Source organism: Eretmochelys imbricata, chromosome 1 (genome assembly GCF_965152235.1).
Source record: "Eretmochelys imbricata isolate rEreImb1 chromosome 1, rEreImb1.hap1, whole genome shotgun sequence".
Taxonomy (NCBI): Eukaryota; Metazoa; Chordata; order Testudines; family Cheloniidae; genus Eretmochelys; species Eretmochelys imbricata.
In genome coordinates, this window is record NC_135572.1 from 199,731,619 (window position 1) to 199,744,937 (window position 13,319).

At 44.6% G+C, this 13,319-nt stretch overlaps 1 protein-coding gene across 4 annotated transcripts in view; it reads right to left on the reverse strand.

The window, feature by feature from the left end:
* The window catches only part of ST3GAL6 (ST3 beta-galactoside alpha-2,3-sialyltransferase 6), a 96,959-nt gene that overhangs the window by 38,407 nt on the left and 45,233 nt on the right, over positions 1-13,319 (reverse strand). For all 4 annotated transcript variants that reach the window (XM_077821733.1, XM_077821742.1, XM_077821716.1 and 1 more), the window contains exons 2-4: positions 10,618-10,795; positions 10,197-10,287; positions 4,842-4,919 (exon numbers count right to left, since the gene is read on the reverse strand). In XM_077821733.1, the coding sequence (XP_077677859.1) occupies positions 4,842-4,919; positions 10,197-10,287; positions 10,618-10,624 (176 nt within the window). In that variant the 5' untranslated portion in view covers positions 10,625-10,795. The remainder of the gene's footprint in view (positions 1-4,841; positions 4,920-10,196; positions 10,288-10,617; positions 10,796-13,319) is intronic.

A 13,319-nucleotide genomic window follows, 5' to 3' on the forward strand; every position in this document is an offset into this window, starting at 1 on the left:
GAATTGAGTGGGAGGTGGGAGAATAAAAACCCAGACCTCTTATCTGGTATGTAATACCTTTTTTCTGCCCCCTTTGGGTTAGGTGTGTAAATGGTCAGGGTACGCCAAACAGTTCGAGCCAGCTGAAGAATGGCATCATTGATTGGTAGAGCAATTCTGCCAGTACCAAGGCATGAAGGATGTCCGGAAGCTAATGCTTCTTGTCTTGTACCTCTTCCAGTAGAATATGAAGGTCCTCAGACACCCTGTGTAGGAAATCCTGGAACTGGCAGGTGTGGGAGAAGCTGAGGTCACAGCAGCATCTGGAGAGGATGAAGGGAATCATTCCTGTTCAATACTGTCAGAACTGGCCTGAGTGGCTCATCCTCCAAAACTGTTTCCAAACACCTACTTGAGGGTGCCCCAAGCAGGGATAGGGGTGAACCCTCTCTTGCTGAATGGGAAGGCTACAAAGGAGGACATTGAGGCCAGGACCCCCAATATGGCCAACAGGATGCATCCGGCGGATGCTGCAGAGAGCCCCATGGAGTGAGATACCAATGGCTCCTCTGTTGGGGGAAAGTAGGGTACCGTCACGAAGCTGGTGGTCCCTTAAGACACTTGTATTGGTGGTAGGAGACGAGTGGCCTTTGCACTTCATCTGAATCCTCCAATGATGAAAACTCGGATCCCAGTTCCCATGTTGGTACCATTGGAGCTGGTGGACCATATAAACTGTAGGCAAATAGGTGGAAGTGTAAGTTGACCGACATAAGCCCTGGGTTGGAGATCGTACCTCAATAGGCACAGGCAGCAGAGTAAGGCATGGAGATCTTGGTTCCCCCAGGGCGAAGAGTTCATGTTGCTCTGGTGTCATTTCCAACCTCCCTGTAGCCAGAACCGGAGCAGAGGACTGTCTTGAAATCGACGGTTCCCTTGAGTTAAGGGGAGCCGACTTGGAAGGCATGCGTGGCTCAGTGCTTGGTACCACTGATCTGTGTGATTTCTTGTCTTGCTTGCAAGCCTTGGAACACACCATTTCTCCATGGCTGGAACTCATGTAAGGTGCATCATCCTTAGGGGCATGGAGGAAGACTTACCATGCCATGCTTATGTGCATGCTTCCTTGCCTTCTGACAAGGCCCCAGCATGGGGTCCGTAATACTGGTACCATCGAAACAAGACTCAGCCTTCATGGTCAGAGGCATGCTCCTAGGATTCTCAGGCCGATGCACGGGGGGCGTTCCCCAGCCTGGATCTGACTGTAACCTCATGGCAACCTCCATGAGGTGCTTCTTGAGGCAGAGAACCAGGTATGGCTTGGGAAGGACAGGCAGATACTGCACCTTGATGAAATGTGGGCTTCTCCCAAGCAGTAAGTAGAGGCAGTATTGGTGCTTGTTGCTAACTGAGAAGAAACATGGAAAGGAGGCGCAGATCTTGAACCCAGTCATCTTCAGCATAATCCAATACCTAGGCATGGGTGTGGCGTGGGTACGGCACTGGTAAGTGGATTCCCCAAAGTCTCTTATCTCTTAGAAATGATGACTATACACTAAACTACACTAAAAACAGCAAAAACCAGAATAAAACTAACTATATGCAATTGTAAAACTGTTTGTTTATTTATTTATTTATTTAAGTGCATCGCAGACTACAAAACACTAGCAGCTCTGACCTGGACCATACAGCAATGAGAAGAAACTGGAGGCACGGTCAGTCCACCCTGCCCTTTATCACCTTGGAGGAAACCATGAAGCGAAGCAAGGGTGAATGAGCGGACCATTCAACCTTCAAATTCTCCGGCTCTAGGCGCATGCATAAACCCTCAGTGGAACGCAACAGGGACCATCATTCAAAGAGCAACAAAGCATTAAAATGACAATGGAGAAATGATTGGTGAATATTGTCATAAGGAGGGAGCCTAGTGTAACAGCTGTAATGACACATAGGCAGAGCAGTGTTCGTTGGGACTTGTTAGTTCAGGGCTTGCTTTTATGTTCTGCAGAATAAATACTTCCATCATTGTTTAATGAGTCAATATTGCTACTTCCTAAAACAAACATCAAATATTTTTAATCTTAATAAAGCATTTGACAGTATACTAACAACAAAAGAAAACTATGGATATAAGTTATTTTATCTGAAATAAAGAGACCAACCTGGATATGATACCAAACCCTACAAGTCAATATTATGTCGTCGCTTTAGTAATAATCTCTACTGTTCGGGGGCAGATGGAGCTTACTCCCTCCAAAGTGGACCTTAATTCTTCACTCTGTGATGTGAATGCACCTGGTTTCTTTCCAGTGCCTAGTTCCATAAGGTTAAAAATCTTTTCATCCCTCCAATCTAACAAGTGACATAAGTGGAGGATCTGGCCCTTGTAAATCAGCTCCAAAGTGGAGCTATGATAATTTACCCCAGCCCAGGATCTGGCTCAGCATCCTAATTCTACTCCTAGGGGAATTCTGCGTGACTGCACACCTGCAGAAAACACCTCTGACACCCCCCAACCCCCCGAATTCCTGTGCTTCCCTGCAGAAAACAGCAGGGAAGCAAAGGGAAGCCACAACAGTGAGTGCAGGCAGTGGGTCTGGGGAAGGGGAGGTGAGGGGGTAGAGGGGGAAGAGGCAGTGGGTCAGGAAGGGGTGGGGGTGGAATAGAGCGGGGGAGGGGAATGTGGGAGTGAAGGGAGGGAGATGGAGAAGAAAAGGGGATAGGGGAATAGTGGGGAGAAGCAGGAGCCTGGCATGTAGCGTCCCCTTGGCAGCAGCTGGGGCTCCCCCATTACACAGGCCCATCAAACCCTCACCCTGACAAGCCCTACCCCCCTACACATGGATCCCTCCGACGAGCCCCCCACACTCAGACCCCCACCTCACTAATCCCCAAGCAGCTGCACCTGGAGCCCCACCCCATCAAGCCCCACTCCCCCAGCACCTGACCTCTCCACAGAGCCCCCCACACCCAGACCCCCTCTGCTGAGCCCCAACCACCTTCACCTGGATCCCCTGCATAGTCCCATTGCCCCTCCACCCAGAACCCCACAATGAGTCCCTGTGCATCCAGATCTCCCACTGAGCCCCCTGCACCCAGACTGTCCCACACAGAAACCTCTCACCCCACACCTGGATCCCCCCACTCTAAGCCCCTCCACACTTGGATTCTGCTGGGCTGAGCCTGCCCAGCCACACTTGGTGCACCTGGCACAGAGGGGCAGGGCCCTGGGGTGTTTCTGGGGCAGGCCCAACCCTTGCACCATGTCAGGGTCAGGTGCAGCCTCACTGCCTAGTCCCTGTACCGGGGGAGATGGGGGCTTCAGGGTGATCTCCCACTTCAGTGCAGCCAGTGGCCTGTGCTCCTCACTGCCATGCTGGAGCCACATTTATTTATTGACAAATAAAATTTGCAGAATTTTGCAGAAGTTTAAAATATTCTGCGCATAATTTTTAATTTTTTGGTGCAGAATTCTCTGAGGAGTAATTCAATTCTTCTTCCCTTTTACCTCTCAAATTACAATAAAACCAGAATACCTGCACTTTTGCTTCCTTAAATGGAGTAGAAGCTGTTGTGTTATGCCTGAGGATGAGGCTAATCAAACATTCCTTGTGCACCAAGGAGAGATGGAAAGTAAACCATCAGTAACCCACTTTTTTAGTTCATGGAAATACAGACATTAAAACTCACATATTTCATTAAAGGTGGAATTAATTTTGACTCATTTGATGCATTGATTTTCAGAATAAGTTGGAGCTCCATCTTCAATGTGATGTGAGTTTCAAGAATAAAAGTATACTTCCATTAAAAAACAAACTAAACAGAAACATACAGCCGAGTCTTGAGGTCCTTATTCATTCAGTCCTAAATTGAGCTGAGATTTATCGTTTAGATTAAATTCATCCAGTATTTTCTATGCATATGGTGTCCGTAGGCAGATAATTTCCCCAAATGTATTTGTTGTTCAAAATTTACCCAACAAATTTTATTTCATTCTTAACTCTATGGATTGATCAGACCATTCACCATGTGTACTCAAGTCCATTTTCACAAATTTGAGCTGTGGTAGCTAGAAATAATACCATGTAACTAATCCTGTTTCCTGATTGGATGAGCACATTTTTTGGCCTTTGAACTGGACACAATTCCACTGAGTTGTAGGTATTGCCACAGAATGTTAAGAAAGCACCTCCAAATGTTGGGCTTTTAGAGCCCATATCAATACCCACTCAAGTCAGCAGTGATATTCCCCCTAACTTCAGTGAGCTTTGGATCAGGCCCTAAATGCACAAAAATCTCCCTGGATTACTGTCTGAGTAACATCCCAAGTAAAATTCTGTCTCCTCAGTTATAGCCATGCAACCGCACTGCCTTCAGTGAAGGTAGAATCGGACCCGTGGCTTTAGCCTATTGATTGGCGTGTGATAGGTTTACAGTTTCATAGCTTGATTTTTAGAGATGCTGAAAGCAACTGTGGAAGCACAGATCCCTGAAAAATCAGAGGAAGCCCCTGAATGACTGAGTTCTAGAAACAAGGGCTTTATTTACTGTACAAGCATGAAAAGCTGTTATATTGTGTGTCTCCATTATGGAAATAAATTCACTATTCTTAAATAATTAAATATAATTTTTTATTCACTACAGATTCATAAGTATGTTCTGCTTTGTGCTGCCCTGGTGATGTAAAGTGACCACACAGCTGCTCTGTGTGGACAGAGTGGCACAAAGCAGCTCATGCATATTCAGGAAACTGATCCTGAGGGTCACATCTGATCGGGTAGTTAAGATGAAAAATATTAATGGTCAAAATGTGTTGATAACTAAAATCTCTCTTCAGTTAGCGCATCCTCATTTGGACTTACTTCAATAAAGACGCAAATGGTGGCTCCAATTTACACGTTTCTAGTCCAGTTTTTCTTCGTATAGCTGTAGGCGGCAGCCTAAAAGAAAAGAATTAATATAAATTGAACAGGCAACTAAAGCAGGCGGCAGTGACAGGGTGGGAAACTTTGACAATCAAGTTCAATGCATTGATTTTTAGTTCTACTGATGTCAATAGATCCCACCAATGAATAAAACACAAATGTAGGACCAAATAAAGGTTTGCAAGTAAATCTTCTGGTTGCTTTCACATTAATTTTACTAGTTAATACCATGCTTCTTACTGGTAAGATTTTTATCATTCAGTGCTGCTCCAAGATACCTATCTTCATTACCTAGTAGTTATTAAAACTGCTACAACTGGAGATCAGGTGTTAGGGCCCTGCGTGGAGATACATAACTCTTTTTGCTCACTCACCCTGATAGCCACACCAGGTGGGGTCTTACTTGTTCTACTTAAAAACATAAACATTGAGTTCTTCTGTGAGAAGAGAGAGTGCATGGGGAGGGGAGGAGGAAATCCTGCATGGAGAAATCAGCCCATTCAGAATAAAGCTTGAGGGAGAAGGCCTGGATCCATGAAAAGGCTTAGGCATTTGCAATACTGAGCATTGCAATGCCTAACTTTTAGGTGTCTAGAAAAAAAAAAATCACCGGAACAATGGGATCCATAAAACGCAAGCTAGGCACCTCGGCTCCCTATACAATGAATGGGGAGAGATAGGTGTCTTAGAATGCATTCCACATAAGCCAACATGCTAGGCGTGGTGCTACCTAAGCTAGTCAATGGGAGATGCTGACGAGAGTGTGTCCTAGCCCTCCTCCTCTCCTGGAGATAGGCAACTAAATCCAGGCTGCAGGGAGGCGCCTATCTCTGCTAGTGAACAACAACCGGGAAACCCTCTTCTGGAGTTCGGTGGCTTACATGCCTAAGACATTTCTTGAGAGAATGAATTAAGCATCTGACCAAGTCCATGTAAAATGGAGGGAGGAGAGGACCTCCCTTTCTTCCTTTAGCTCAGTGATTAGGATACTCATCTGGGATGTGGAAGACGCCTGGTTCAAATCTCCCCACTCTGCCTGATAAAAACAAGGGATTTGAACAAGGATCTGCCATCTCTCAGCTGAGTGGTCTAGAGCCACTGGATTACAGAGTGAGTCTCTCTCTAGCCCAATTAATATTTAAATTATTTCCTTACAGTGGAACAACTTCAAACAGGAGAGATTGGGAAGATTCACATCAGAATTGTCCACAGCCCAGTGGTTAGAACTCACCTGAGAGGCAACACAGACAGACCCCTGTTCAAATCCCCACTCTTTATCAGGCAGTGGGGGGACTTGAAGCAGGGGTCTCCCACATCTTGGGTGAGTAACTAACCACTGGACTGGGAGGTCCTTTCCCCTTCCTCGAATTGTTTGGTATAGAGCTAGGTGGTCTCTGAGCATGCTTATCAGTTCAGGTCTGGCCGGCTAGATAGGCGTTCTGCCACCTGTCTTCCCCTTGTTTGTGGATCATACTGGATCGTAAGTGGGAGAGAGATGTCCGGATGCCTAGAGTGAAGCAGCAGTGTGCATGCTCAGAGATAGAAACATGGGTGTCTAAAGAACTTTTACTGCAAATCTTATGCACCAAATGAGTTTAGGTGCCTACAGGGTTAGGCAGCAGCAGAGAGTGGGTTTTGTGGAGCACAGTGGTGCTTAAAAATGGGACTTAGGCACCTAAATATCTTTGTGGGTTCAGACCTAATGTTTACATTCATAAGCACATTTCTGCCTTAGTTTATTTAAGAAGGCAAAGCCCAGGAATGAAAGTTGGGTTCGCTTTCTGCAATATCTGTTGTGTGTGTGCTGTGTTAGGAGCAGGCAGGTGAAACCACCCATTTACAGTTGCATAATCAAATGCAAAATGATGTTCTGACTTCAAGTTGCCACATAGCACTTCTAGCACTTCTGACAAACCAAACTAAGGGAAATACTATATGGGTTTAAAAAAAATATTAACCACTGAGTTCATGGTTTTATAGCACAAACCACATAAACACCATCTGGCAGATCAGACTTAAATAGAAGTGGAAGGCTATGTGCGGCCACAGTTCTGGAGCGCACACCCACATTTGTGCTTGAAACTTAATTATAGGTGTTTGCTTCCACAATAAACTCATGCACCCAGTTACCTGAGGTGTTTGTACACATGCATGTGTGAGTTTTTCACATGTAGGCAGCTCTTCAGGCTTTGACAATTTGGCCTTATTTGTGACAAAATGACACGTAATAGTGTTTAATGTAGGTGGAAACTAAAGACCATCAAATCTAATCCTTCAGAAGGAAGTGTCTTTAAATCAGGGTGGATTGATTTAAGTCAAAGTGATTTAGATCACCAGTTTTAATCATGCTTTAAATCAGCAAGCAGGAAACTTGATTAAAATAATTGATTTAAATCTTATTTTGCATGTGTACTTTTTAGTTATTTTCCATTAAAGGTTGATTTTCATTAGTTGGTAACTATTAAAACATTTTTTTGATTTGCAACTAAATAGAGCATTTACACTAAATTTAAGAACATAAGAACATCCATACTGGGTCAGACCAAAGGTCCATCTAGCCCAGTATCCTGTCTTCTGATAGTGGCCAATGCCAGGTGTTTCAAAGGGAATGAACAGAACAGGTAATCATCAAGTGATCCATGCATAGGCACAGGCTCCATGGGTGCTCCGGGGCTGGAGCACCCATGGGGAAAAATTGGTGGGTGCTCTGCACCCACCGGCAACCAAGCTCCCTGCCCCGCCCCCCACCCCAGCTCGCCTCTACCTCCTCCCCTGAGCACACCATCCCCGCTTCTCCTCCCAGTGCTTGCTGCAGTGAAACAGCTGTTTTGCGGAGTAACATGCTGTGGGGGGAGGGGGAGCAGGAACGCGGCGCACTCAGGGGAGGAGGTGTGGAAGAGGTAGGGCCAGGATTTGGGGAAGGGGTTGGAATAGGACCAGGGCATGGGCGGGAGGGGGCAGGGCAGGGGTGGGCTTGGGGCAGAGGGGCCACGAGCACCCATCAGCACCAGGAGAAGTTGGCGCCTATGGATCCATCCCCCGTCGCCCATTCCCAGTTTCTGGCATACAAAGGCTAGGGATGCTTCAGAGCATGGTTTTACATCTCTGTTCATTTTGGCTAATAGCCATTGATGGAGCTATCCTCCATGAATTTATCTAGATCTTTTTTGAACCCTGTTACAGTCTTGGCCTTCACAACATCCTCTGGGACAGACTGACTGCACTTTGTGTGAAGAAATACTTCCTTCTGTTTATTTTAAACCTGCTGCCTATTAATTTCATTTGGTGACCCCTAGTTCTTGTGTTATGAGAAGGAGTAAATAACAATTCCTTATTTTCTTTCTCCACACCAGTCATGATTTTCTAGACCTCTATCATATCCACCCCTCAGTCATCTCTTTTCCCAGCTGAAAAGTCCCAGTCTTATTAATCTCTCCTCAAACAGAAGCTGTTCCATACCTCTAATCATTTGTTCCCCTTTTCTATACCTTTTCCAATTCCAATGTATCTTTTTTGAGCTGGAGTGATCAGATCTGCACGCAGTATTCAAGATGTGGGCGTACCATTGATTTATATAGAGGCAATATGATATTTTCTGTCTTATTATCTATCCCTTTCTTAATGATTCCCAGCATTCTGTTCGCATTTTTGACTGCCGCTGCACACTGAATGGATGTTTTCAGAGAACTTTCCACAATGACTCCAAGATCTCTTTCTTGAGTGGTAACAGCTAATTTAGACCCCATCATTTTATATGTATAGTTGGGATTATGTTTTCCAATGTGTGTTACTTTGCATTTATCAACATTGAATTTCATCTGCCATTTTGGGTTGCCCAGTCACCCAATTTGTTACTTCTTTATATTAACCAGGAGGATACACTATATCTATACACATTTAAGAAATTATATAGCTTGACATACACTTATTCAGATTATTAATTTTTTACCTGTCTCTGCCACTTCCCAGGAAGTGCTTTAACCACTGGGCAAAATGTTTTTAGGTGGGCACCACCACTTTCTCCTCTGGCCCTTTTGTTTGGAAGTAGGCAGGCACCTAACTCATTCCAGCAAGAAGCAATTAAATCACCTAAGCCACCTGAGTCCAGATACTGGGTTCCTATTAATGGATTGCAAGAAGAAATAGTCATCTATGTCCAGGCTGCAGGGAGTTGCCTATCTTCATGAGAGGGACAGGGCTTAGCACATCCTTTTGGTCAGCATCTCCCATTGGCTAGCTTAGGCAACTCAACATCAAGCATGCAGTCTTCTGTGGATCTCCCCCCATTCATTGTAAAGGGCACCTAGATGCTTAACTCAAACTTTATAGATCACAGTGTTGTTCCTGTGATTTTCTAGGAGAGTTAAAAGTTAGGTGCTGTGACACTAAGGCCTTGGCTACACTTACAGATGTACAGCGCTGTGAGTTAAACCTGCCTTCGTACAGCTGAGTACGGAAAGCGCTGCAGTCTGTCCACACTGACAGCTGACAGCGCACTGTCATGGCCACGTTTGCAGCATTTGCAGTTGCATTGGGAGCAGTGCATTATGGGTAGCTATCCCAGCATTCAAGTGGCCGAAACGTGCTTTTCCAATGGGGGGAGTGGGGTGGAGTGTGACAGGGAGCGTGGGGTTTTGGGGTGCTGAGTGTGTGTCAGCGAGTTGTCTTGTAAGTACAGACCCCCCTCCCTACCCCGCCTCTCTCTCTCTCTCACTCACTGAAAGCAAACAGCAGCTATTTCTTTTTTTCTCATAGGCGAGATAAGCAGCCATTCCCCAAAACGGATCCCAACCCCACCCCCCACCTCTCTCTTCAAGCAAACATTAGCTGTTGGCACTCCAACGGAGCCCCCCTGCCTGCCTCTCACTCATTCAAAGCAAACAGTAGCTGTGCCTGTTTTTTTGATAAGCAGCCCCCCGAAACGGAGCTTTGAAACGGCTCTTCCACGTCCAGAGTTCACAACGAAACAAGAGAGGACGCTTCAGTTAAAAGGGTTATGGGGAGTTTCCGGAGGTCAATCAGTGCGTAATAACGTTACTCCCCGTTTACACTGGAGCATCTCAGCCAATGCGCAACAGCTGTTAATGCTCTTGGGGAGGTGGAGTACCAGCAGCACTGTAGCTGCGGAGACCCAGCGCTGTACATGCCTCTTCATTGTGGACAGGGAGTGAGGTACAGTTCTCTGGGCAGTTTTATTGCGCTGTAACTCGCAAGGGTAGCCAAGGCCAGAGCATTGTAATACCTAAATCGCTTCATGGATCCCACCATCATCCCAGCAGAAATTAAACTTACAAATAGACATTTGTCTTCCACAGAAGTATACCATACATAACAGCAGCAGCCAGGAAAATCACTAGCAGAATCCGTTTCATGACTGGCAGACCTGAAATGCAATAAGATAAAACACTTTTGTTTTACACTTATTTCCACAAACATATTTTGATGAATGGTGTAAACTGTCATCATCACTATTAACTGCATTTAATTCAGTCAAAATGGTTCCTCAGGCCTTAAAAATCTGCAAATAGGGTTACTGGGTCCCTTAAGTTTAGGGATTCAAGAGTTCAGTAACAGCAACTGAATGCTATGTTCCTCTGCATTTATAAACATGAATATTCCACTGTGATAGTATAAACTTATTGATTTGCTTAGTTCAACAAATATACTGGCTAATGGCATTGAAATAGGCCAGGATATGATCTCAGAAACCTACCGGTCATATTGCTAACTTTTAATTGATACTGCCTTTTTCTTTTTCCCCCATCACGTTTTAATGAAGTTAGGCTTTGATCAATGGAATGTCCAAAGGCATGTTGGGATTGGCTTCTTCGGCCTTCTTAATGATGTCACAGCCGTCCTCAAACTTCCATCAGTTCAGGACAGTGACTGCACTGTGGAGAGAAGAATGCTACTCATTATTTTAAATGGGTAGGAGGAAAACTTAGGTCCAAGTTCAGGAGAGCACTCAAGCACCTACTTAATTTGGGAGGAATAGCAGGAAAAGATTAAAAAATAAATAAATAAATAGATAGATAGAAGTTAAAGTTTTCACCTAATTTGAGTGGTTTAAGAAAACAATCAAAATTAAAAAGCAGCTGGGCCAGACCAAGGGAAGTGGTGGAAGAGGAAAAGTGACAGTTTCAAATGAACCATCCTTCAAATTACCACACTGCCCTTTCAACAGCTATCAGTATGTCATCTGCCACTGAACCCTCTGAAAGTAGCTGTTTGGCCACAAAATGATGTGGAAATTTGCAAAAGAAAGATGTACTCTTCTATTATTTTCACTTTTCCCTCTACCATGAAAAGTCATTCTTAGTAGGCTGATATTTTGCATATGTGTCCCCCATGCTTTTTACATGTTTTTGAAAAAGAGATTTAATGCTAATGAACCATACTCTAATAGAGATCAGTTACACCAATATACACATAATGGTATATTTCTCAGGTAGCTGAAAGTGCTCTGCCTTTGGCCTTGTAACTCTATGAACATCCTCCTGTGGCTTGTTTTAAGCAGCACTAGGCTTGGTTTGTTTTTTTCCTAACAGTTTTAAGACACCTGAATTACATCTCCCTGACTCATAACAAACATAAAAAAGGTGACTGTGTGACACTAATGCATTATACTGCTACATCCTATTGCCATATCCAGATTACTGCAGCATGAAAACACACAGAAAGCTGAATGACAAAAGTATTACAGTACATGTAGGCCTTGAGCCTGAGGGAGGATCCATGCACCTGCTCAGAAATCCATTGAGTTCAAGACCCTTCCTCATGGATCTGATTGCAGGATTGGAGCCACGGTTTGTAATGGCATCCATAGGTAAGGAACTCATGCAATAAACAAATTATATTTCAAAGAAAGGAAGGACATGAGATCACCCCCGACATTGCCTTGCTTTATTGTTTTGAATTGTATTATTAGCCTAGACTGCTCTTTCAACCTCAACCCCTCACATATCACCCTCCCCTAGCATCTCCTCCACACCTTTAACTTAATCCAGACTGCATGCTTTTTGCCACAGTCCAGTCTTCTTCCATTTTAGGGGTACAAAGTGAAACTCTGATTTCCACAAGCCCTTCTCTAAAGCTGCAAGGAAACTATATCCAGCATAGCCTGTTTGTTAGCAATGCTTTATATGAGTACAGAATGTCAGGTATGGGACTCTTTTGCAAGGAAACGAACACAATGATTTGTTAGGTTTCAGAGTAGCAGCCGTGTTAGTCTGTATCCACAAAAAGAAATGGAGTACTTGTGGCACCTTAGAGACTAACAAATTTATTTGAGCACAAGGTTTCATGAGCTACAGCTTACTTCATCGGATGCATTCAGTGGAAAATACAGTGAGGAGATTTATATACACACAGAACATGAAAAAATGGGTGTTTATCATGCACACTGTAAGGAGAGTGATCACTTAAGATGAGCTATTACCAGCGGGAGAGCGGGGGGGTGGGGGAGGGAGGAACCTTTTGTAGTGATAATCAAGGTGGGCCATTTCCAGCAGTTGACAAGAACGTCTGAGGAACGGTGGTGGGGATAAACATGAGGAAATAGTTTTACTTTGTGTAATGACCCATCCACTCCCAGTCTTTATTCAAGCCTAAGTTAATGGTGTCCAGTTTGCAAATTAATTCCAATTCAGCAGTCTCTCATTGGAGTCTGTTTCTGAAGTTTTTTTGCTGAAGAATTGCGACGTTTAGGTCTGTAATCAAGTGATCAAAGAGATTGAAGTGTTCTCCAACTGGTTTCTAAATGTTATAATTCTTGACGTCTGATTTGTGTCCATTTATTCTTTTACGTAGAGACTGTCCGGTTTGACCAATGTACATGGCAGAGGGGCATTGCTGGCACATGATGTTATATATCACATTGGTAGATGTGCAGGTGAATGAGCCTCTGATAATGTGACTGATGTGATTAGGCCCTATGATGGTGTCCCCTGAATAGATATGTGGACACACTTGGCAAAGGGCTTTGTTGCAAGGATAGGTTCCTGGGTTAGTGGTTTCGTTGTGTGGTATGTGGTTGCTGGTGAGTATTTGCTTCAGGTTGGGGGGCTGTCTATAAGCAAGGACTGGCCTGTCTCCCAAGATTTGTGAGAGTGATGGGTCATCCTTCAGGATAGGTTGTAGATCCTTGATGATGCGTTGGAGAGGTTTTAGTTGGGGGCTGAAGGTGCGGCTAGTGGCGTTCTGTTATTTTCTTTGTTGGGCCTGTCCTGTAGTAGGTGACTTCTGGGTACTCTTCTGGCTCTGTCAATCTGTTTCTTCACTTCAGCAGGTGGGTATTGTAGTTGTAAGAATGCTTGATAGAGATCTTGTAGGTGTTTGTCTCTGTCTGAGGGGTTGGAGCAAATGCAGTTGTATCGCAGAGCTTGGCTGTAGACAATGGATCGTGTGGTGTGGTCA